The sequence below is a fragment of the Lemur catta genome, chromosome 1, assembly GCF_020740605.2.
Source record: "Lemur catta isolate mLemCat1 chromosome 1, mLemCat1.pri, whole genome shotgun sequence".
Taxonomy (NCBI): Eukaryota; Metazoa; Chordata; class Mammalia; order Primates; family Lemuridae; genus Lemur; species Lemur catta.
In genome coordinates, this window is record NC_059128.1 from 198,397,480 (window position 1) to 198,423,596 (window position 26,117).

The window sequence follows — 26,117 nt, forward strand, 5'->3', positions numbered from 1 at the left end:
AAGAAATATTAAGGAAGGAATTTTAAGTTTGGGGTGAAATAAAATGTATTTTGAGAACTTAAAGGCACCCACTTGAGACAGCCAGGGCATATAAAAACAAGTGGACAGAATCATCTTGCTCTAGAGGGAAATAAGCTTCTAACCAGAATGGAAGAAATCACAAGCGGAATTCATCCAACATTTTCTACTTAAGTCCTCCCTCTCTCTCCACTAGAAACCTTATATTTATATGTGCAGAATAACATTTCATTCAAAAAATATCCTCAAGATTTTCTTGGAATTCTCAGCATGCTGCTAACAAACCAGTTTAGGGCCTGTTCTCAGAGAGCTACTTACCCCACAGAAATGTAAGAACCAATTTGACATTAAAGCATCTTTCAGACCCAAGTTATCCCGATTCTATCAGAAATGGAATCAGAGACCGTTGGGCATGGCAGCCATGATTCAATCTCAGGAGCTCCAGGCTGGGTAGACTTTAGAATCGCTATCACCGAAAGAAGGAATGGCATCGAAACAAGAAGGGCACAGAAGATTAATTCCGGGGCAGAGATACAAAAAGAAGAAAGGGCCAACCAGCAAGACTCAAAATTATAATATTTCAAAGAGCCTTACACATAAAGGGGGGACAGTGTGATATTTCCATGAAAGAAAAGGGTTGTGCATTCTCTCATCAACAAAATATTCCATAACCTCCTAAGTAGCTACTTTTGCAAACAGCAAACCATGACTTATATTAGCTTTTGTAAAGATTACTCCAGTTAATAATGAATACGGAAAATGATTATGCATATTTCTTAGATCTTCTGATAACTACCAGTACACCCCTATTTTTTATGAGGCAATGTCACTGCAAAAAAAAAAAAACACACCTGTTTAATATCTCTGAAAAACAACAAATGTATCTAATGAAAAAAACTGCCATACTAGTATCATTTTGAGATACTGTTACCAGTTCATGCAACTGTACTAAAATCTCATTTTAGTCCAAATTTAATTAAGTGCTCTGGGGTAATGAATTGATAATGTTTCAAGAATTCTTTAAGCCCCATGAGAACTCTGACCAGAAGGTTTTAAATACTAGGCTATTAGTTTATTATTTTAGGTGTCCACCCCAACCCCCAAGGTGGGAAAAAGAACTTTGGAAAGGCAGAGACAATAAATGTTTGTTTGTATATATCTGAATAATCGATAATCTATAGAGAGGAAAAGTTTTTAAAAAAAGGTTTTGATGAATAATCCTGATAGTTGATAATAGTTTAGAAATATGCTAATCTCCACAAAGCTTCTGGGCTGAGCTCACCTCTATGTAATGAATACTAATACTGGGACAAAGCTCAACTCAGGCCATCAGAGAAACATATAAGGTCATATTGGCACATAAAAGGGAAAAGATAGCTAAGATCTGTTGAGATGCTATTAAAAAAAGGCAGGACTTTCTGACAACTTTTTCTTGGATTATTTTCCATTAGGTGCAATCACTGGGATCAAATGTTGGTGGAATCAATTTTAACCATAAAATTCTACTTCATCCTGAAGTAGCGTATTTGTATGGTGCTTTATGGTTTTTAAAGCATTGCCATAAATACTTTATTTGATTCTGAAACCAGCATTTGAGGAAGGCAAGCAGCTTTGATCATTCCTATTACATTAACTAAGGTTAAATGACAAAAGTCACAGAACCCAGAAGCCAGTGCTCATTACACTCCATTCACTCACACACTCACTTGTATACTCATTCATTCATTTATTCAACCAATTGGGACCATGGACTCAAAGATGAACAAGGCCTAGTCTCTGCCCTCAAGAAGCTCCAAGTTTAGTGAAGAGGCAGAAAGAAAACCCCACACCAATTATAACGAACATGAAAAGTGTAGCGGAAGGGATGTGCGAGGCCCTCAGATGAGGTCAGTTCTTAAATCTGGGTTTCGATGGAGAAAGAAACGGCTAGGCCCAGAACGGAGTGGGGGGTACGGGGAAAGACAAGCATAGGTCGTCTAATTTTGTTCAAATACAAAAGTGTGTGTGAGACCTGGCAAAGGCTGGCAGGATGAGGTCAGCAGCAGCCAAAGCTTGGCCTTGAATGCCTTACCCTGTGGGCCAAGCTGAGGACAGCCAAGGTGCTCGGGCTCAGATGTATGCTAATCTCTGAAAAGCTTTCAGGGCTGAGCTCACCTCATATGTAAGAATGCACACTGGTGGCAAGTTTCATTCTTCTTAATACCGTGATGTCTTGAAGCAAGGATGACTCAAGCCCCAGGTTTGAATGAGTAAGTTGTTTGCTGTAGCCTATGTATGTGTGCACACATTTTCATACACCCACATGGATAGAGTTTATATTCATAATACTATACATAATATACGTATCCAGATAGATTATACAAAACACACACAGAATTCTGTAAACCTCACATGCAGAGACATCTGAATAATGTCTATGTCTAGCCTGACCCCTTGGGACATGTTCAGATGGAGATGGGTTACTGAGAGAGGTTACCCGTGCAGGACAACCATCTGTCCTGGATGATTCAGACAGTCATTTGCCTGCAGAGTAGGCACTGGTGGGGTGCTGGGCAAGTTGAATTCCAAAGGTACCTTAAAGCTCTATGGTTTTACGTATAACAAGCTTATTTGCATGATACAGTTTCCCATTTTCAATAAATAAACCTTCAATAAAATCCCACGACCCTGGTGAAATCAGTCCTCTCTGCTATTTTTTTGTGCTCAGGCAGAAAATGTATTATTGATTTCTGATTCAGCTGCAGACAATGTGACTTGAAAAAAAGAGCACTGAATGAGGAGTCAAGAAACAAATTCTGTCCTCAAACCACCCTCCTTCCCCTCTGGCTGTGTTACCTTGGGTAACAGACTTCACCTCTCTGGGCTTCAAGTTCCCATGTGTTAAATAAAAGGAGTGATGGAGTGTTTTACAATACTCTTCCAGCTCTAAATCTTTGAAACCATCTCCCCCCACCAAATCCTCCAAGATTTAGTTTTTCTCTACCAAAGAAGATCCCGCTTCAACTCACTTTTAAAAACCATCCAAATTTTGCATAATTTAAATGATCAGTGCTGTCACTGGTGGCTCTGGTTTAAATTATGCATTGTTGCTGTTTGGGGAAATTTTAGACTGGGTCCAGTCTGGGATCGCTGGCTGAGAACAATAAGCCCCCAAAGTGAGAAGAATAAAGGCCTCTCCAGACAGGATCTGCTTTTAATGCATTGAGCCCAGGGTTTACAAAAGGAGCATTGATTGTGTACATTAAAGAGCCACTGAAACAGCAAGGGATTGGTAAGGCTGCAGTAAATTCTCCTAGAAGCCGCTGACCTTGGCTGCATTTCAGGGGTCAGGCATTCCCCAGGAGGTGCTCAGCAGGCAGGCTTCACTGAGGGCTTCGGAACAAATGAGGCTTCTCATCTAGATGAGCCCACCTCTCCAAATTTGGGAATGCAGGGATGATCCGCCCTTGTGGAGATTACCTGTGTGGCCTTTGGACCCACTCAGACCTGCATGCCTCACCCATGAGGCTGGTCGGAGACCCCAGTCCTCCAGGATGTAACTGTCCCCACACATGCATTTAAGTCTTCCAGCCAGCAGTTAACCAGTCGCCCAGGCTGGCTGTTGCCCTCCCTATTTCCACACCTCCAGGCAGGCACAAAAACACAGGCAGAGCACTCAACTGGCAGCTCAGGCCACAAAGAACAATTTCAGTAAATTGTGCAAAAATATCTTTTCAAAATACAGATCACACAAGCACAGTCTTCCCAAGTGTGAACCACACTCTGCCTGGTGAGCTTTCATGGCTGCTCCCACACCTGCAGGTTCTGTGCTCAGTATCTCAGAAAACCTTCCCCAGGAAAGCCCACAAGGGACAAGTCCCGGCCCAACTCAAAATCACATCAGAGCCCTTTCCATTAGAGCAGTGATGTCGAGCTTCCAGCTCAGAGAAATCACAAGCCTTGCCCATTGTTCAGACCCAGTCTCCCTTTGCCACTCTCTCCCTCCACCCCTTTCAGGTCTGGGCCATCCATCCACCTGATTAACCCGAGGCAGCAACTCCCAGTGCAGAAAGTAGGGCAAATGAATACATACAGTCAGTAAAGCAGGAAGCCACAGACTCGGTGAAAGCACCCGCCCTGTTACCAACTCCACCCCCTGCCCAGGGGGCAGCGGTTTCTGGATGTGGCATTTCCACGCCAGGGTCATAGCTTACTGTAATAATGTATGAATGGGCTTTGGCTGCCAGACCATCAGAGCAGCCCGTTTCAAATGGCATCTCTGTTGCTTCTAAACTCCTTGACTGCCTTGCTCAAACCTCACCTCTTGGACCAACAGGGGGAGGGGTTAGAAAAAGAGATGTGAGAAAAGAAAGGTTTAAGGAGATGAAAGAAAAAGTACCACACTGATTATAAAGGTAGTTCTTTAAAATATCCGTGGAGATGAGGCAATGTCAGAAGTACTAGAGATTCAGGTAAATGGCCCCAAGATTTAGCTTCAAGCTAACAATATATTCCTCGGGAGGGCGTGTGGATTTCCATGCTTCATCCACCCTGCGTGTCTCCCCGTCGAGAGCCACCATCAATTCAGTCTCACCCACCTCCATACATCAAGTATATGCACTTGCTATTTTTTAAATTTTATTTCTGGCTCAGGAGAGGAAGAAGCAGTCCTTAAACTGATGTCCCATCCTTCTCAAACCCCCGCGGCTTCCACCCCTCACCCCTTCCCGGCAGGCAGCACCTAAATAAAATGGCAAGAAAGCCCTGCTCCCTTCCCCGAAGGAGTGTGTTGGGGTTGGAAGTTGGGGGTAGGGGAGCGCCGAGGCTGCACTGGGATTCCTGGGATTCTGATCTCAAAACAACAGCAAAATGGATTCTATATCGGTGATGTCTTAGTCAATACAACGAAACCGGGTCTGAGGTAATTCACGGGAAGGTAAACGCAAACCAGCCGGGCTGCGGGGAGGGAGGTGCTCTACAAAGCCCTGGCCACAGACACTGGGAGACACACACACACACACACACACACACGCTCCAGGGAGTTCCGGTCTGATTGGGAAAAGGCAGAAAACACATCCCTTTCACCTGCTTAAGTTAAGCCATAAAACTGAGGCGTTACAGCCCCAAAGTCAGAAAGCACAGGCAGGGCTGCGTTAAGGCCACAGATGCAGGCTGAGCGGCAGACCGGCATTTAAGGGAGAGCTGAACGCGAGCCCGGGCGCGCGAGGCGGGAAGGGGGAGGGGCGGCCGCGGCCACCTACAGGACCGGCAGAGCAACCACTGCGCCTCCTGGAGAGGCAGGCTCGGCTTCGGGGACAGCCAAGCTCACAATGTCATCTTGCAGGTAGCTGTAAAACGTGAGAGGCCAGTGCCTTTATTCACGCTGTTATTCTTTTAGCAGAAAGGGACAGTTGGCTCTCGCGCCTTGGCACCACAAACTACCCGGGGCGTGTACACACACACACACACACACACACGCCTTTCGTTTTAATGCTCTTACACCGGTCTAAGATAAAACTGGCATAAGCTCCAGGAGCCCTCGGGGAGCCTCGGCCACAGGCAAAGGAGGGCACGTACCGCACAGCCCTGCCGTAGGGCTCAGCCAAGCACCTCAGCTACCGGGAATCAGAACGGGATCCAGGTTCTCTCCCAGGCGCATTGTCGCGCGGCTGCCCACCGGCCCCGGCCCCGGTCCCGGCACCCAGCCCGTTCACCCCGACCCGACCCACTGGGAAGAATCAGAAAACATGTCCTGCTCACCCTCAGAGCCGAGAGATCGATCTCATCCAGGCTGCGAGCCGGGGAGTCGCTCGCCATGTCTACTTCTTCGCTGGAGAAATGGATCAAAACCGCCCCAAAGCTTCTCCCTTGGAAATTCCACCTCGGTCTATTTCACTCGCGTCCTCATGCGGGTGTCGCGCCAGAGGCCCGGGGCCCAGCCTCCCCCGCCCACCGCGGCCCCACAGCGCCGGATCCCGCTCCTCCGCGCGTCTGCCCGCCGGGTCCGGGAGCCCAGCCTGCGCGGGTCCCCGAGCCCGGAGCTGCGCTGCGTGTGGGCTGAGCGCCCCGATCGGCTAAGGGCGCTGGGGCTGCGTGGGTGTATTTAAATGGGACATGCTTCTTTGCTTGTGCGTGGATGGCGGCTGCATTCGCTGTTATAATGAGACACATCAACTCCTCCACTCAGCAGGGGGAGGGTGGGGGTGGAGAACCACACAGAACTGTCTATCACCGCTTCCTGGGAGGAGTAAAGGGGGGGAAAAAAGAGAGGCGGAGGAGGCGTGGTCTTCGACTGGGGAGAGGCCGCGCTTCCTGACCCGGTCCCTCTGCACCAGCGTGGATGGGGGAGGGGCGCGCACCCTTTCCGCCCAGGCTTTTGCGGGCTAATTGGGCAGAATCAGAAGGGTTGTTCCTGAACCTTTACGTGCTTATTGTGGGGAATCAAGCTCTATTTTTGTGTGTCCAGTTCGTGCACTGCAGCAAAATGGCCCTTCAATCGCATCTTGGGGTTTCTCGCTGAGGTTCAAATGCTCCAGTGCTGAAAAAAGAAAGCCAGAGAAAAAATAAGCCTTGCTCTCTTTCTCCCATTAATTATTTGTGGGGCTGGAGTAACGCAGGCTGGTGCAACCGGTGCATATAAGGACTTGTGTGCAAGGAAGGGGATCCGCCTCCAGGCGCGGAACGAGTGGGGAGAAGCGCACACGCACAGTGCGCCCAGTCCGGCGCTTCGCCAATTTGCGGCGGCCGCGGGGTCTGGTCCGCCCGCTGCCCCTGGGATGTCGGATGGCGGGTCCCGGGTGTGGGTCACTAGCCGTTTAGGGGCTGGAAAGGTTTGCCAGAAGCTGGAAAGCTGGGCGGTCTGAGCTCTCTCGTCGCCACACCCAGGACTGCTCGTGCCGCAATTCCCCACGGAAACAACCGAATTGAAGCGAGGAGCTCGTTCTTTGGGTGCAGTCGTTAGAATGCTTCAGGTAACTCCAAGGCCAACATTGGATAAGGCAACCCACGCCGTCTCAGGACCCAGCAGTTCTCTCTCAGGCTGCGCTTTCGCGGCTGGCCTACCCAGGTTGATGGAGAAAGTTTGGCTGGCGGGTAAGATGTGACATGCAAGACGAACGCGTGAGCGCGATTTCGCTTCGCCCGCTTTCTCGTTTAAAGGTTGGATGTTTACAGTGGTAAACATGACCCTCTGTAAGCCGGACTGTGAAGTCACTTCCCCCAACCGCCGTGCAGCCCTTCCTCTCCCGCCTGGAACATGCGAAATGCTTTGGAAGAAAACGCTAAAACTGAACTTTTTTCCAAATACAGCAGTAGCTTTAAAAGCATTCTTTACACTGCTATTAAGAGGAGAATGTCCTTCTGGCCAATTGCACTGAGGGTTTGTTAATCATGTAGTGTGAATATCAGCTTCAGAACAAGGCTTTTGAATGCATGAAAATCAATGCAGTTAGTTCATCACGACTGCAAACATTAGAAGACTTTGAAACAGCATTTGGTGTACGCTGTACAGTTTTTGTTAATGATACTGTATTTATTTACAGTTGTGGATCATGCTCCATGAAACCTGAAAATTGTTCCAACATCTCAATGGCCACAAGAGTTTCAGAGTTTTTGCCTTTCAACTTTATGTTTAACCGTGTAATTTTTAAAACACTCCATTTGACTTGTCATTTTAATAAAATCATCAAACTCCAGGTAGTAGCATACAATAAGCCACCATGTCAAAATGAAGTAAAAAAAACTTTTATTCCCCATCGTTGTCTTAATTTTTCCCTTCTATGTCCTCTTTTTTTTTTAACCCTTCTTCTAGACTACAGTTTAATATACCGTCTCAGGGTTGAAAGAAAATAATTTACGATCAAGTATTGTGATCTATAAACAGAACTATTTTTAAAACTTCAAACATATGGAAATATGAAATAAATATTTTTTCTGTGGCTAGCCTTCATTTTATACCCCAGATTATATTTGAAATATCACAGATTGATTCTTTCAACATTAGTAAGCTGTTTAGACCATGAGGGTGTTTAGCTGGCACTAAATTCTACACTTGGATTTAGTGTGTGTGTGTGTGTGTGTGTGTGTGTGTGTGTGTGTGTGTGTAGTGATAGGTACTAAGTGGAGCAAGGCTTCCTAAGAGCATGAGAGGATGATGAGAGAGCCAGATGACGGCAGGGGTACTGGCTGCAGGAAATACCATAAAAGGAGAGATTACAATAGCAAAGGCACCTCCAGCTGGTAAGAGAAGGTGAAGAGGAGAAAACTCCACGCAAGTAGTTTGTACAGCTGGAGGTGAAGTAATGATGGTGACTGTTAGGACTAAGGAAGAAAGCAGAGGTCAAATCAGGTAGAGCTTTGCATGCTCCATTAAGGACCTTGAACTTCATTCTTTAGGTCAAGTGTGTATCAAGTTTCAGCTATTCCAATACAAACTTTATAATTTTTTGTCATGTCTTTATACTGTCTGCAGTATTACTAGTTACTTCACATTTGTCTTTAAATAAACACTTTTCTTTTTTTTTCTTATGTTTAATTTAAAATAACAAATCACTACTGTAAATGGAAAACTAACAACATTTGCTTTTAAAAAAAAGGAAAGAAACAATTAAAATGAATATAATGGAAAATAAAGCAGTATTATTAAATTCCAGCTAGCTGTCACTGCCTGCCCCAGGCTTCTATCCTAAGGCCTGCTCTTAGTTTGTTAAAAGAGAGACTATCAAATGCTGGAAAAGTCATTCAAGACTTGACCAAAGCGAGATTTTCTTCTTGGTATAATCTGAAGGATTTAAAGAGCTAATACCACCTATGTGCAGTTTGATAGCCAGCAGAATAAAATGATATGTTGTTTTTATCTGTGTAAATACGTGGTAAACAATAAAAAGCAGGGACACAGGCAAGAATGATATAGATCAATTTGAAGAGAATAAGAAGGGAGGAAGACGAAAAGAAGGCTCCAATAATTGTACATAATTTGTTTTTTAAAAAAAGATTTCAAGCAAATATTGCTAAATGTTTGGAATTGTTAAATCCAGACGGTTAGTAATGGGTATTCATTATATTGTTCTCTGTATCATATACATAGCCATAACTGCTGCAAAGAAAATTTAGCAGGGCAATGCAATTCTGCAAGTGAATAAGACCACCCTCAGTGCCAGCACACACGCTCCATGAGTATGGGTACTTGGGCTGAGGAGGCAGGGAAGCACCCAGGGAACTGCTCACCAATTGCCAAGAGAAATGGGACCACACACAGAGAGAAAACAAACTACCTATATCCTGTGTCTTGAACCATATCCTGTCCCTTCCCCTTTCCACCACGGTTGCAAAGCAAGCACTCAGAATTGGCACCACAGATAGGCAGATGACAGTTACAAAGGTGAGGATGGATGGACAACCCAGAATCACCAATCATTCTTGGCAATCTATTACCATGAAAGAGAGGCACCAATTTCAACTAACAAACGGAATCAACAGACAAAGTTATTGTTAATAAAACAAAAAGATTTATAATATACATTTTTTATCCTCAGAGGGATAATATAGGAGCTTACATTCATAAAATAACCAGGTTATTATGAAAACAAATCAGAGGACTAATTAAAAATATATTAAAATATAAAAATGAATAAATAGATTGAAAATAACTAATACCATACTGCAGATATTCTTCTAAGCATTTGCTATGGTCTGAATGTTTGCATCCTCCCAAAATTCGTATGTTGAAACCTAACCCTCCATAGTAATGGTATGTATTAACGAGTGGGCCTTTGGGGGTTGATTAGATCGTGAGGCAGAACCCTCATAAATGGAATAGTGCACTTATAAAAGAGGTTTGAGGAAGCCTGTTTGTTCTTCCTCTACTTAAGAACACATAGAAGGCTCCTGTATTAGTCTGTGTTGCTATAAAGAAATACCTGAAGCTGGGTAATATATAAAGAAACGAGGTTTTTTGTGTCATGGCTGTGTAAGCTGTACAAAAGCATGGCACCAGCATCTGCTTCTGGTGAGAGTCAGGCTGCTTCCACTCATGGCGGAAGGCATAGGGACGCTGACATGTGCAGAAATCACATGGCGAAAGTGATGGCAAGAGGGGGGAGGTGCCAGGCTTTTTCTAACAACAAGCTCTTGTGAGAACTAATACTATTCATGAGGGTTCCACCCCCATGACTGAAACCTCCCATTAGGCCCCACCTCCAAAGTTGGGGATCAAATTTCAACATGAGGTTTGGAGGACAAACATCTAAATCAGAGCAGCTCCATCTGTGAGGAACAGGCCCTCCCCAGACTCTAAATCTCTTGGCACTTTGATCTTGAACTTTCCAGCTTCCAGAATCATGAGCAATACAGTTCTGTTCTTTATAAATGACCTAGTCTAAGGTATTTTGCTATAACAGCCCACATGGACTAAGACAACATTCACGTATTAACATATTTAATCTTTATAATCTAATAGAGTATGCGATATTATTAGCATATTCATTTTACAGATGGATAGACTGAAGAACAGAAAGGTTAATTAAGTTATCCAAGTAACACAGTAATAAATGGCTGAATCAGGATTTGAACTCAGGTTCTTAATCACCATGCTATACTGACTCAGGCTTACCTGAAAGGTGAATTAGTAAAATAGAAGATGGCTCAGTTTTCTGCCCGATTGTAAGAAAAAGGATAAAGCAATGAGACAAAATTTAATTAATATAGAGAACAAATCCAGAAGTTTCAGTATTCATCTCAAAGGGGATCTAGAGAATGGATGGAAGGAAATACTCAAAAAATGATACAAAATACTCCAGTGTCTTTAGGTTAAAAGCTCTCATTTAGTGCTAAGCCATAAGTAAAAAATACCACACTTAAACACATCATGATAGAATTTCAGAGCAGGAAAGAATAAAAAGAAAATCCTAACAAGGTTACCTACTCCTGGTCAGCAACAATAGATGCTAATAGAGAATGGAACAAAATATTCTAAGGGAATTATTCCCTTATTCTCAAAGTATTCTAGGTTACTCAACTAAATTAACAATTAAGAGAAAGTACAAAATAAAGACAGATTTTTCAGATACATAAGGATTCAGATGGCTGACCATTTCTGAATTTATTAGAAAATATGTTCCACCAAAAAGAAAACTGAATCTGAAAAGAAAGTGTGTGATGCAAAAGATAATGATAACCAAAGGTAGCGAATTTGTTACCCACTCAAAGCTGTTTTCTTTTTTTCTTACCCATAAAACTCTGATTTTAAGAATTTATGCTCCATATGTGTGAAGAATATAGGTTCTCCCCAGCCCTAGAGAAAAGAAGGGTGAATGTTAAATGGTCTAAAGTCATCATAGCAATTCTATTATCCCTCCTAATAATTGGTTTAGACACAGGCATATCATGCAACACTGATGAATGAGAAATGAAGTAAAGTCTTCTGGGGATTATAGGAATTGTTTTCCTCATTGGAAATTGAAAAAAGAATAGGAAGGAAGGAAGAGAGAAAGGAGGATGAAAGAATGAAGGAAGAAGGAAGGAAGGAAAGAAGAGAACACAGGACAATACAAGACAAGAGAATGGCCAGGAAAAATGTCCTGTCTATGTTAACCATCCCCTTGGTGGTTCCCAATGAGCCCCACCCCCTGGTCTTCACAGCCTTGTGTAGGTCCCTTCAACATAGAATACAGAGGTTTCCAAAGCTGGGTAATAAAAGACATTTCAGCATTTACCTTGCTCTCTTGGTTGATGTGCTGTAGGGCACAATCAACCTTAGCATTATTGACATTTTGGACTTCAAAATTCATGTGAGGGGCTGTCCTGTGCAGTATAGGATGTTTAGCAGCATCCCTGATCCCTATCCACTAGATTGTCAATAGCACCTTCCCAGTTGTGACTACCAAAAATGTCTCCAGACATTGCTTAATATCTCTCAGTGAGCAAAATCACCCCCTGTGGCCTAGGGGAAGCCAGCCACCATGTCCTACAGATACTCATGCAACTTGCCAGCCATGTAGGTGAGCCACCTTGAAGTGATCCTCCAGCCTTAGTCAAGCCTTCAGATGAATGCAGTCCCAGCTGTCCCTGACTAAAACCTCATGAGAGATCCTGAGCTAAAACCACCCAACCAAGCAGCTCCCAAAACCCTGACCCACAGAAACCATGTGAGAGAATAAATTTTATTGTTGATTTAAGCCACTTGATTTGTTATGCAGCAAGAGATAACTAATACACTAACTTCCAACAGAATTGTGTGAGGATATAATAGCTGGAAATAATGTATAGAGGCCATCTTCCTACCAGGATGGGATGAGCTTGAGAAAAAAAGCAAAAAGATGAAAAGCACCTGTATCCTTCATGGCACTGTTAAACCACTGCATTAACTAACCCAGGAACAACCTATCTTTGAATTTCTTTTTATGTGACAGAAGTTTTTCTCATTGTTTAAGTCACCTTTACTTGGGTATTCTGTGATTTGCAGCCAAACACTTTCTAACTGTTATAGAAAATTTAAAAACTTTTGATTGTCTTCATCATTGCTAGTTCATAAAATAAAAAGAAATAATGATAATCTATAACTAAAATGATCTCATCATGAAGGTAAAAGGAAAGGTGAGAAAGAAAAACATCCTAAGATTTGTGTCTTATTTGGAGATATATAGATACTATCTATAAACACAGAGAAAAATATGTCAACTATGCATAATAAATACAAGGGTCACCAGGATATTTAAGATAAAAACCACTTGAGTGAAAAAAATGGAACAGGATATTTAAGATAAAAACCACTTGAGTGAAAAAAATGGAACAAGTGTAACTTGATGAATTTAATAAAGCGAAGAAAAAATAACATAAACCAGAATGTGTAGTATAAAGGACATGTTTTTAGGGTGTTGGGGCCCACCCAGCATCTGTCCTGCTTGTGTATGCTGTGGTGGGCAAAATAATGGCCCCTCAAAGATGTCCATGTTCCAATCCGTGGAACCTGTGATTGTGTTACCTTACAGGGCACGACGAACTTTGCAGATGTGATTAAGTTAGGGAATTTGAGATGGAAGATTATACTGGATTATCAGGGTAGACCCAAAGTCATTACAAGTTTCCTTAAAAGTGCAAGAGGGAGACAGAAAAGGAGTCAGAGGAAGATGTGATATGGAAACGGCACAGAAAAATGCAACATTGCTGGCTTTGAAAATGAGGGAAGGGGCCCCATATGCCAAGGAATATGGGCAGCCTCTAGAAACTGAAAAGGGCAAGGAAACCAGTTTTCCCCCAGAGCCTCCAGAAAGGAATGCAGTCCTGCTAACACCTTGATTTTAGCCCAGTAAGACCCATTTTGGACTTCTGTACTACAGACGATAAGGTAATAAATTTGTGTTGTTTAAAGCCACTAAGTTTGAGATAATTTGTCACAACAGTGATAAAAAACTAATAGAGACTTCCGGTATCTGTATTTCCTTTTGAATAATTGTCTCTTTTTCTTTGGTTACAAATTACTGAGGCTGTCACTCAGGTTTTCTGTTTATTGGTAGCCAAAGGGTGGGGGGCTGTCTGAAATTAGAGCAGTGGAAGACCCCTTCACTGAAACCTGGAACTTAAGAGTGACAACAAGACTGAAAATGGTTATTGTCAATTCATTCCAGTTGTGGTACTCTACCCATAAGATCCCTACCAGAGACCATTCCTCCTTCCTATTCCTTGGAAAAGAAAGCCTTGTTTCCTGCTCATTTCCAAGCTTGGTTCTCTATGCTAGTTTATTTATTGCTGTGTAACAAACCACCTCAAAACCCAGTGACTTAAAACAATAGCAATAATTTCTTTATCTTACAAATCTGCAATCTGGGCAGGATTTGGTGGAGAAGGCTCATTTGCTCCACAGAGCATCACCTAGGGCTAGAGGACCCACTTCCAAAATGGCTCACTCACATGCCTAGCCAAGTTTGGTATTGAGCTGTTAGGGGTACTCAGCCAGGGCTGATGGCTGGGAGCTTCAGTTGCTCTCCAGGTGGGTCTCTCCATGGGCTGGCGGGGCTTCTTCATGGCATGGTGCCTGAGTTGCAAGAACAATCATCCCATGACAACTAGTGGAAGCTGTATTACCTTTTATGTCTTGGCCTCAGAACTCATTGAACTTCAATTCCTCCATTGTCATAAATCTACCCAGATTCAAGAGGAGGACACACAGATCCGACCTTTCAGTGGGAGGAATATCTGAGTCAAGTTAAAGAAGAGCATGTCGGATGGAAGATGCTGTTGCAATATTTTTGGAAACTAAAACCTATCACATTCTTTAAGCCTTGCTATCAATTCTCCCACCTCAGTATCCTTCCCTTTTGCTCATGTTAACCAGAGTTAGTTTCTGCTTTTGCTTGCAACTGAAGAATAATGCAGCAGGCATAAGTACCAACACATCAAAATAAGTATAAATATTTAAATTTCCTTATTAAAAGACAGAAGATCTCAGAGTGTGTAAAAACAAAGCAAAACAACCCCAGTTAATTAAAACAAGCTTTTCCAATTTCCCATAGAAAATTAACAACATGTAACCAGGCCATAAAGTAAATTTTGATAATTTCCTCCCCCCCCAAAAAAACCAGCAATCATACATACCATATTCTCAGACCACAGTACTGGGAGATTTCAACATTCATGTAACAGACCTATCAAATATGTAATTCTCAGTTCTTGGACCTTCTTCACCAGAATGACCTTTGTTTCTCATTGTACTTAAACTTACTCCCAGGAGCCCAACCAGAAATGTATTATCATCTTAAACAGCTCTTTAGAAAATAAAACTCCAATTTCCCATTGTCCAATTACTGACTGTACCCTTCTAGCTTCCTGGCAGCCTTCACTGACGTTGCCACTGTTTTCTGCCTCACAGAGACTCCATTTCTGTCCAATGGGAGCATCCTTCATTATTTCCAACGGGTCTTCCCTCCTACCCTTTCTTCTTTCGGTTTCCATGCTGCACCTCAAAGTGTTTGGGAGCCTGACTGTGAACACACTATAGGCCATATAGTGTAATCTGAGGTAAGGAGCATGGCTTCTGGAGTTGAAATGCCTGAGGTCAAATCCCAAAATAGAAACAGAAAAATAATACCGCTGTTTTATTGTTTTCATTTCTTGCTTCTGATAGATAATAGAGAGATATTTTTTTAAAAGACTAGTTACCCTTGGAATAATAATACCAAGCAACTACACCTCTTTTGTATTAAATGAGTTTGGAGTGATTTTCTTAATTATCTGGCACCATTTAAGCCCAAAGACAAATACAACACTTTATCTAAAATATCATACTACACTTTTCCTAAATACAAGAAACTATTTTTACTAAAAATTTGGCAAGCACTTTCAAAATAGCACTTTCTGTTTTCATTCTTTGAGAAATTTCTAACAACAAATATGCATAGAAATTTTAATATGCAGCTGTAATCCTTCCTTCAATATTTATTGTAAAAATTTAATTGTTTATAATTTTTTTAGAAGTTACTTAATCTCCTTAAATCCTAAAGCAGTTTTAAATTTAATTGTATTCTAGCCAAATAATGGAATTTTCAGCTTGCTTTTCCCTCAGTATTTTTAGGATCTAATCTAGTGTCTTGCAATAGTAAGCATTCCATGTGTGTCTGGTCAATGACCAAAATACTGTAGAAATGTTGAAAGGACATTGATTCTGACCACCAGGGCCTGTCCAGACCATGTCAGAAGCCTGAGATGCTTTGCTGGCTGCTGACTATCTCAACTTGTTTCTCCTTTTTCCATCTAACTTTTCTGCAGAACTATGTCCTGTTCAATTTTAAGATTCAAAGTTCTCCCTACCCTACCATACACAAAGAATTATTTTCAGTTTTTTGGTTTCATACCCACATATTTGAATGGCATAACCGACAGTTTAGCCCAGACTGGAGGAGGGGCTGGGTGGCCCATCTGGATCTTTCCATGAAGTCATAGGGTAGATAAAGGTTGTTATCAGACTTTTAGAGCTGGAAGGGACCTTAGAGATAACTGAGTCCAATCCTCTCATTTTACAGATAAGGAAACCAAGGTCCAGAGAAACTATGTGACTTGCTCAGTGTCACAGAGTTGGCACAGGAAAGGGCTTTGGGGACTGAAGACTTTGTGCTAAAAAAAAAAAATGCCAAGGCCAAATTTATTGTTTCCCACCACACTGCCCATCCACTGTCCCTTCTGCTATACCATATTGCACCCCAGACAGTACTTTATAAGTGCTGTCCACTTGATTTGCACTATTTGTCTTAAGGAAACTGTAAAGTATAAAACTAGTCATATTTCCCTTAATGTGTGGGCTGCCTAAGAGCTCCAAGCTAATAAGTTGGTTTGCCATGCCTAGTACTGGCTCTTATATGGGAAGAGTCAAGAAGCTTGTCTGAGTGGGTTCTTAAAGCCAGAGAACCCAGGGAACAAAGTGAGGAATGGGGAGGTGTTTGGATCAATTGGCCAAAGATAATGGAGGCCGCACCCTTCCAGAGATTTAATATACTCTCATCTGCAATTCCATGGATGAATTTTAAGGCCTATGTTGGAAAATACATTCTCTTTCTTACAGTACTTAAGACACTATATACTATATTGTAGTTGTTGGTTTTCTTTTCCTTGATTATAAGGATCTTTGTTGTTCAGCTATTTTTCTCTAGTGCCTAGTGAAATATGTGTGATAAAGCAGTGTTCATTAAAAAAATAAGTCAATAAACCAGTGTAGTGAACAAGTTGGTAAAGGTAGTTGCAAGTAGCCACTTTGAAGCCAGAAAATTTTGGACAAGTCTTTAAGCCTTCTAAGTGTCCACATTTTATATTCATTATAATTTTGCATGACTAGTTGATTCTGAGAATAAACCAAGAGTCGGATGACTAACGCTGTGTCCAAAGCTGATAACGAAAATCAGGTGTAGATCCATCTTTCTCATCCATTCACGAAGAGTACAAATTCATTTATCATTCACCAAAAACATGTACTGAATACAGGAACCGTCAAGACGGCCTCTGCCCTTATAATGTAGGCAGTATTTCTGAAAGTGTGATCCTTGGGGCACTTACATCAAAAAAGAGAGCAGGGCTTGATTAATATTCAGATTCCCAGAATATTGGGGGTCAGGGCTCAGAAATCTTCACTTTTAAAAAAGTACCCTCCCAGGTGCTTTCTTCCCCTTACTCCCAAATATGTACTGAGTGACTGTGATGAGCAAGGGCCCTGTTTGGTTAGACGGAAGGAATAATGGGAGTAGATTATAGCTCTGCACGAGGCAATAGCCAACCTTACAAATAAGTGTAATGAAACTTAGTGTAAATGCACAGGTGGCAGAAGAGCTGAGAGGGGTGGGAAGGATTCAGGGACAGAGTCTAGTACATGAAGAAAAGGAAGTGGGATCCTAAAGCTGATTGGACAGAGGTTCTAGACTTTTGTAGATGTGGTTGATGAGTTCTCAGTGAAGAAGACTCTGAGAAGTTGCTTAGAATTCTGTCTTCCACTCTGTCACTGATAATGGGGGCAGCCTGGTTGTACCATACTGGACCTCTTAGAGGCTCTCACAGAACCAGACCAAAGGGATTTTCTTTTGGACAGTGCTGTGGTCTAAATTTTGTGTCTCCCAAAATTCATATGTTGAAATGCTAATCCCCAACAAGATGACATTAGGAAGTAGGGCCTTCAGTAGGTGATTAGGTCATGAGAGTGGAGCCCTCATGAATGGAATTAGTACCCTTACAAAAGAGACCAAAAAGACCCTTGCCCTTTCCACCAGGTGAGGACACAGGACACAGTGAGGAGGCTCTGCCTGTGAGGAAGCAGGCCCTCACCAGACATATAATCTACACGCACCTTATCTTGGACAGCCCAGCCTCAGCACTGCGAGAAAAGACATTTCTGGTTTTGTTTTTTTTTTTTTTTTTTTTTTGAGACAGAGTCTCACTCTGTTGCCTGGGCTAGAGTGCCATGGCATCAGCCTAGATTAGCTCACAGCAACCTCAAACTCCTGGGCTCATCAATCCTTCTGCCTCAGCCTCCCGAGTAGCTGGGACTACAGGCATAGGCCACCATGCCCAGCTAATTTTTCTATATATATTTTAGCTGTCCATATAATTTCTTTCTATTTTTAGTAGAGATGGGGGTCTCATTTTTTTTTTTTTTTTTTTTGGAGACAGAGTCTCACTATGTCACCCAGGCTGGAGAGCAGTGGTACTATCATAGCTGACTATAATCTCAAACTCCTGGGCTCAAGCAATCCTCCCAACTCAGCCTTTCAAGTATCTGGGACTACAGACATAGCCTACCACACCTGGTGCCTAGATAACTTTTCTATTTCTTTTGTAGAGACAGAGTCTGGCTATGTTGCCCAGGTTGATCTCAAATTCCTGGCCTCAAGCAATCCTCCCACTCTGGCCTCCCAAAGTGCTAGGATTACAGGCATGAACCAGCATGCCTGGCCAAATTTCTATTGTTTTTAAGCCACTCCGTTTATGGTATTTTGTTATAGCAGCTCACACACACCAAGACAGGCTCAGCCAAAACAATAGGTCAGCTCACTCCAGGGAGGTGGTAGAGCTCTTGGCTCTTCAGCAATCAGGCTGTCCTATTATTTCATTGTTTTAAGCAATACCAGACTGGATTGAGAATACAGTCTGTGGTCCCATGATGTAGTGGAAAAAGCCATAGATTTGGTGGCAAAAGATTCTGCAAGCTACTTTTTTAATACTGTGAGAAAATCATTTCAACCCTTTAGGGAGACAAAGATAAAGTTAAAGTTAGGAATTGATAGCACAAATTTGGAAACTGAGAATTAGAGAGGATAAGTGATGCATCCAAAGTAATATTGAGCTTATTAATATTCAGTCAGGCTTCAACATCAGGCTTGTCTGAATCTAAAACTTATGCATTTTTCATATTACATTGTTGGCCTTCAGACTACATAAGAGAACCTCCTGGGAGTGGTTGGTCCCAGCATTTGAGAACAATGAGTACCTTTGTGCCCACCGGTTTTGTATGTCTGATTTTGGTAAGCTGCTAAAGTGTTTGAAAACCGTTGCATCTTACTCTGCTGCTCAGTTTCCACATCTATAAAAGGACTGTAAGGATAATATATACTTTATTGTATATAAGCCAGAAGATACATGTGGAACAGCTATGTAAACTGTTAGGCATTATTCAGATAAGCAGTATTAGTGTAATTATTATATGGCAACAAAATAGAGAATTTTCCCTTTTGAAAATCTTTACTGTTAATACAATCAACCCACAACACTGGCAGCATGTTTCACAAACCTGAGAAAGCATGTTGGCTTTCAAATGGTTCCTAGGCACTAGGTTAGATTTGAAAGCTTTATTTAAAGGGTGGTTTCTCAATACGTTTTTGAATGTTTAATTATTAATACACTATTAATGCATAATTGGATTTTAAGCCACTGTGAATACATCTTCTGAAATGTATTTGAATTGATTCACCTTCCATTTAAGATCTTTATGAAAAACTATTTTAGAATTTCTGAGAAATTTCAGATATGATTATTGGGTTTACCATAACTAAAAATATTATTATAACTTTAGTTGGGGACTAAACCTTAATATCTGGGGTTTTGAGACCGGTCTTGTCTATCAGCCATCCCGTTTTTGAGGTGGTGGAGTCATGTAAAACCGCAGGTCTCAGGGGAGTGGCCTCAGCAGGTATTCTGGAACATTCAGAGCCTGGGCATCCAAATGCAAAGAGGAAATCTACTGTTGTTGAGAAGCTGACTTGTGGGTAGGAACATCTTCCATAATTGAAATATATCTTTCATAGGTGGAAAAATGTTCCCATTTCCAATTTTTTTAAATTAAATAGTGAAAAAACAACTCCAAAAATTCCCCTTGTGTGCCTCGTACTTCAAAAACAATATCACTTTCATTACTGAGTCATCAAAACTTCCCCAGTATTTCTTTTTTAAGTGAAAAAACCAATCGCTAACCCATTTTCTTTTCCACTCCACCATCTACAGCAAAAACAGGAATTCAGAAATAGTCTGGTGAAACTGCAAAGTCGGCAAGGTTTTTCTGTGGCTTTCTTCCTTCCACCTGCCTTTCCCTCACAGAACTCCCAGCCCTTCCCCCGTTCTTCTAAGTCCTAGGACTCTTAATGATACTTTGTCCCTCCAGGGCACCCTCCTAGAAAATATCCAAACCAAAATTTCTTTTTTCTTCCCCTTTCTGATGAACCAAACCCCGTATCTTTTCCTGCTCCTGACCTCAATGGGGGGCTGCCGTCTAATCTTTCATTAATTGCATTTCCCAGCTTCCTGTTCCAACTTTTTTCTGCCTTCCAACCCCCACTACTCACACTTACCCTGCAATCTTTTTATAAGCAACTCTGCTGCTACCTACACTGATACGATGGCGGCAGGCAGCTACTTTGCCACCACGACTCACAGTGTATTCTCTGTGAACGGCAAGCCTGGAGCCATGTGCACAGCGAACACAATGGGGATGAAGCTAGGAGGAGTGCAAGGTCACCGTCCTGGATGAGGCCATCTAAAGGGAATGCCCACGGCTTAACTCATTCCTCTTCAAGATTCATCCTCATTTTCATTCCTTCCACTTCACTGGCACCTTCCTCTCTTTGCAGAGCACATGCTTTGGGTTTAGATAGACCTGCGTGTGGACTGTGACACTGCCACTGCTTAGCTGTGTAACTTTGGGAAAGTTAGTGAAGTCTTTTAAGTATTAGGGTTTTTTTTTATTTAGAAAAAATGGGGATAATAATGGCACTTACCTCATGGTATTATCATGTGGACTAAATGAGATAATGTCTGTAAGAGCGCTGGCCCTGCAGGATGCTCAGGAAAAATCAGCTGTTGAGAAAATGCTTAATTCCAAGGCTGAGGTTTTACCCATAAAGTCCACCTTGCAACCTTTAAAAATGATCTTTATCCTCCCCTCAATTCTCCAAGCAAATTGCTTTTATCTCTACACTTTTTTAAAAATACATTTTACCATATTGATAGCTTGAATGCAGTTAGAGCAGTTCTCAATGCCTTATAATGATCAAATTATTAACACAGCATGGTGTCTACACAAAGATTCTGCGCTTACTTTCCACTGCGATTTGGCTTTTGTGTCTCTTGCGCTGTGCTAGTCCTCACCCTGTGTTCTTTCTCTGTAATAACAGTAATAGCAGTAGTAGTAATAACTACCATTTTCTAAATATGTGTTTTGTGTCAGACTCCTTACTTACATTGCTCTATTTAATCTCCACAGTTGGTTGGCATTATTATTTCCATTGTACAGTTGAGGAAACTGAGGTCCAGAGTTTTTAAATACATTGTCCACGGTTTCAAAGCTTGTAATGTTGAATCCCCAGGGATGTCTTATCTAAAACCCACTCCCACTCCTAGCCGCAGGCAACCACTCTAGTCATGGAAACTTTATGCATGAGATTGTGGATTTACCTATTCTAGGCATTTCATAAAAATGGAATCATGTAACATGTGACCTTTTGTGACTGGCTTCTTTCACTTGGCATCATGCTTTCAAGATCCATCCATGTTGCAGAACGTATTAGTACTTCATTCCTTTTATGGCTGAATAATATTCTATTGTATAGATATATCACATTTTGTTTATCCATTCATTGGATGATAGACATTTGGGATTGGTTTCACTTCTTGCATATTATAAATAATGCTATTGTGAACATTTGTGTAAAAGTGTTTGTGTAAAGGTATGTTTCCAATCTTCTTACTAGGAATGGAATTGCTGGGTTATAAGTTTAATTTTTTAAGAAACTGGCAACCTGTTTTGTGAAGTGGCTATACCATTTTGCATTCCCACCAGCAATGTATGAGGGCTCCAGGTTCCCCACATTTTACCAACACTTGTTATTGTCTATGGGTGAGAAGTACAATGTCAAAATTTATTAATAGTGGATGCTGAATTAGGAATTATCTAGACAAATGTCTCTCTCCTCTTTAATTCACATTCCAAACTTAATATAACATTTAAAATATTAATTTGCTTTTCTGTACAGGCACTCCCCCAAAAAAGGCTTTGTTCCTGTTGCAGGGTTTTGTGTGTGTGTATGTGTTTGATTTTGTTTTGTTCTTACATGAAGAAAGTTTTAAGTACAAAAGAAATATGTACAGACACTGTGGTGCCTGAACCACTTGTTCTCAACCCACCTGACATCAGGACAATTTCAGTGGACAGTTCCATGTACTTCCTGTACCCACCCTGAGGGCACACTCCTGGCATCGGTTTGCTTTTGGCCTCAGGGGTTTCTCCACAGCCATAGAAGGCTGCTCGGCTGGATCCTACAGCCGGGAAGTACAGGGGAAAGAGAGAGTAGGAGGGTAGATTTCATAGCAGCCCCCAGGGGGAACCTTCAGTCAATAGAGTTTGGAAGTTGATGGATAAATGTTCTGGCCTCCTGTTACTTGATGGGACAATTCTGGGGCATAGTCTACTCAGTTCCTTATAAATGCCCAGCAGGCATGAGCCGCAGTTGTTCCCAGTGGAAACCCACTTCTTAACAAACACTTCTTTGGCTTGCTTTCTTTTTGTGTCTCGCTTCCATACTCCCACATTTCTGCCTCCTGGGATCCCCTCAGAAATAAGATACCTACTCACAAGTCTTCCTCTCAGTCTCTGCTTTCAGGGAAACCTAAATTAAGCAAAATTATAGAAGTTATAAATGGATGAGTAAAGTCAGCATTAACAGATTGAAAAGTTAGAAACAATTTTCTTTAAGAATCCCTTTTGTTATTTCCCCACTATGGACCTAATGTTTTAAAGATTTTTTTTTCCTACGAAATATTGTAATTATAAAATAATAATAAATGTTATTATTTTAAAGTCAATAACAATCTGCTTTCAATACCAGTTATTTTTTCCACCAAAATAGCATCGTTTTTGCCAAAAAAAAAAAAAAAAAACCAAAGATGACTGGAGGTTTAACTAGCTTACTTAATATTTATTTACGTATGTGTTCCATTAGACTTGTTCAAAACAGTTCCTTTAGCTGGGTGTGGCGGCACGTGCCTGTAGTCCCAGCCACTCGGGAGGCTGAGACAAGAGGATCATTTGAGCCCAAGAGTTCAAGGGTGCAGTGAGCTAGGAATCAACCCACTGCATTCCAGCCTGGGCGACAAAGCAAGACATTGCCTCAAAAAATTAAAAACCAAACGGTTTCCCAAGTCTGATTATTACACTGTATTACTTATCAAATAGGCATATAGTACATGGGTGGACTCCAGAGGCTGAGAATTCCATGCTACCAAGTTCTTCACTTGAAGGACGTTTTGGGGACTGCAGGTGGAATAGTGCCAGTCCCTAGATTCTGGTTATAGGCTGCTTTCAGAGTTTGTTTACAGCCCTTTAGCCTCCCCTTTTTGGACTTGTAATATCCCAGTTTGGCTTGTAGGGTATGAGCATTTCACAAGTTCCCTGACTCTATCTTAAGTCTGCAGTTATTCCATTTAACTGAGCTTGGCAGCTCTGTGTGGTCATTTCTCCATAAGTATCTGTTATTCCCAGATTCTCCATTCTGTCCAAACTGTCACCTTCTGCTAAGCTAGGAAATAATGAGACTGGCTAAGACAAGGTAGAAGAACAGTGGTACGGAATTAGAAGTCCTGGGTTCTTGTCCCAGCTCTGCCCTTCCTGGTCTTGAGACACTGCACACACTATAACCTCCCCAAGCTCTCTTTCCTCATCTTTAAAGTGGAGATGCATGGTATCTTTTGAATTCTCACACTCACAGGAATTGAGAAGATAAAAACTGCTTAAAAAATAATAAGACAAGGAAGTTCAGTATAGTGTTGTTTTTAAGAGTGAAAAATTAAAAATTGTACTTAACCTAAATATCCAGACACAGGAGCCCTGTTAAATAACTTATGACTTAATGAACAGAATCTTTGCAATCATTAAAAATTATGTTGGAAAACGATTAAAAGTGTTGAAAATTAGGTGAAGAAAACCAAGTTACAAGACAATATGTGCAAGTAGAGGTTACCAGAAGCTGGTTGGGGGCAATGAAAATGCGGAGTTATTTATTGGGTATAGAGCTTCTGTTTGGGGATGATGAAAACGTTCTGGAAATGGGTAATGGAGGTTGCACATTGCGACTGTACTTAATGCCACAGGATTGTACACTTAGAAATGGCTAAAATGGAAAATTTTATGTTATGTATATTTTACTAGGATAAAAAAAGGTAGATGGAAGGTTGTAGCAAGTTCTTAGGTAAAAAATAATTCTCACGTGAAGCCATGGTGGTTTCTGACAGTTTGTGACTGTTCTAATTATCATGGGCATATAATTGGATGTTTTAAATTATTTACTGAAATTTTTGGCACAAAAATAAGTATGTTTGGTTTTTAAAAAATTTGTATAGGATGACTTTATTGTTTAAATTTATGTATATATAATATATATATTACATATGCACATACACATATATATTATATATAAGCATACTACACGCATATCTGCTTTTTCAAAGTTTTCTATGATGAATATATATACTCCTACAACAAACAAAACACCACATAAACCATAAGGAACTTTTATTACTTATATAAGGGCTTTGGCCTATCATAGAGTAGAATAAGCAACTGTTGCCAAAGAAATATGTCTCAGGTAAATCTCCAAGATGGCGATTAACTTGAATTTGCATGCATAGAATCTAGTATTGCGAAGTTTGAATAGTGAGAGACTACGTGGCTCATTTGAAGCTTTGAGGTAAGTTCACTATGTGTGGAGTATTACCCCTGTGAGTGGGAGGTGCTGAGATAAAGAACTCGAGATGAATCTGGAGAGGTGTGCAAGTAACAAAGGTACAAGACGACCACATTAAGGAGTATGGACTTTATCCTAAGGAACAGCGAACCATTAATGGGGTTTAAGCCAGGGAAGTGATTATATTTGCATATTGGAAAGATTAGGGTGTTTGCTCATGGTAAATGAACTAGGGAGGGACAAGACTGGAAGCAGAGAGGTTGATGGGGGCTGTTGCAGTCCCCCAAGCCACCTGGCAAGGGTGCTCCTAGTGGGGATAACACCTGTGGATTCGAGATACATCCAGAAAGTGGAAATTTTGTGGCACTTGGTTCTGATTGTATATAGAGAGTGAGGATGAGAACTATCTGGGATGCCTCCTGGTCCTAGCGTTGGGCAGTCAAGAGGGAGTTCTGTCACGCATTAAGGCAGGAAACAAGTAGGAGCTTGTCTGAGGGGGAAAGTAACAAGTTCTTCCTGGAACCTGTTGAGTTTGAGGTGCCTGTGCAGTTAGAAATCCAGGAAATGGAAATCTCAGAAGAGGCATCAGGGGTCAGCAGCGCATGGAGGGTAACTAAAGCCCTAAGAGTGGACAAGATTTTCCAGGAAAAGGGTGTAGAGAAGAGGTTTTTAGTCTTTCTTGGGAGTAAAGGAGTGAGAATCTGATGAAGTCTATGAACTTTTTCTCCAGAAATCTTCAAAGGGTTTGGCTGTTAAGGTAATGAAAGAAATCAGGACATAGTCAAGGGTTGTCATGGGATCAAGAAAGAGTTCTTTTTCAGATAAGGAGACTTGACTACGTTTAGATAGACAAGTAGTCAAGAAGTGATCAGTGAAACAGAAGAGAGGAGGACTATTCAATCAGAAGACCAAGCCCCTGGGAAATGACAAAGAGACAGGCTCCCTAACAGGGCAAAAGGCATGATCTTAGGGAAAATTAGGGGCAACTTGTTTTAAAATTTCAGAATATTATGGGGTACAAATGTTTAGGTTACATACATTTTCTTTGAGGGGCAACTTTTTAAAGTCAGGAACAAGGAGGAAAGGCTAAAGGAGAATGCAGGTGAGGTTGTGGGTTGCATTCCTAGAAGTTGAAGACTTCCTTATCAGATGACTTCTGTGGACTTATTGAGTAGGAGGTGAGATCATCTCATGAGAATGGGCAGAGGTCAGAGTTCTGTGAAATGGCCAGTGTGGAGATTAGGTCAGGGAAACATGATGGGATGCCTAGGCAATAGAAGCCCAGCTGATTATAGGAACTAGGCATTAGTAGTGGCATCAATCTGGATGATTTTCTTCAGCAAATCTTGAGATCTTTGGTGCAAGTGGCAACAGTTAACTCTTTAAGGGCTATATAGGTTTGCCAAGAATTATAGGTAAAGG

The 26,117-nt window shown here is 41.6% G+C and overlaps 1 protein-coding gene across 6 annotated transcripts in view; it reads right to left on the reverse strand.

The window, feature by feature from the left end:
• TNIK (TRAF2 and NCK interacting kinase) overlaps nt 1-6,159 on the reverse strand; it is a 357,185-nt gene extending 351,026 nt beyond the window's left edge. For 4 of the 6 annotated variants that reach the window (XM_045539660.1, XM_045539658.1, XM_045539657.1 and 1 more), the window contains exon 1: nt 5,758-6,159. In XM_045539660.1, the coding sequence (XP_045395616.1) occupies nt 5,758-5,814 (57 nt within the window). In that variant the 5' untranslated portion in view covers nt 5,815-6,159. The remainder of the gene's footprint in view (nt 1-5,757) is intronic. The other 2 variants (XM_045539662.1, XM_045539661.1) reach the window with 1 other exon arrangement.
• Between the last annotated feature and the right edge of the window lie 19,958 nt (nt 6,160-26,117).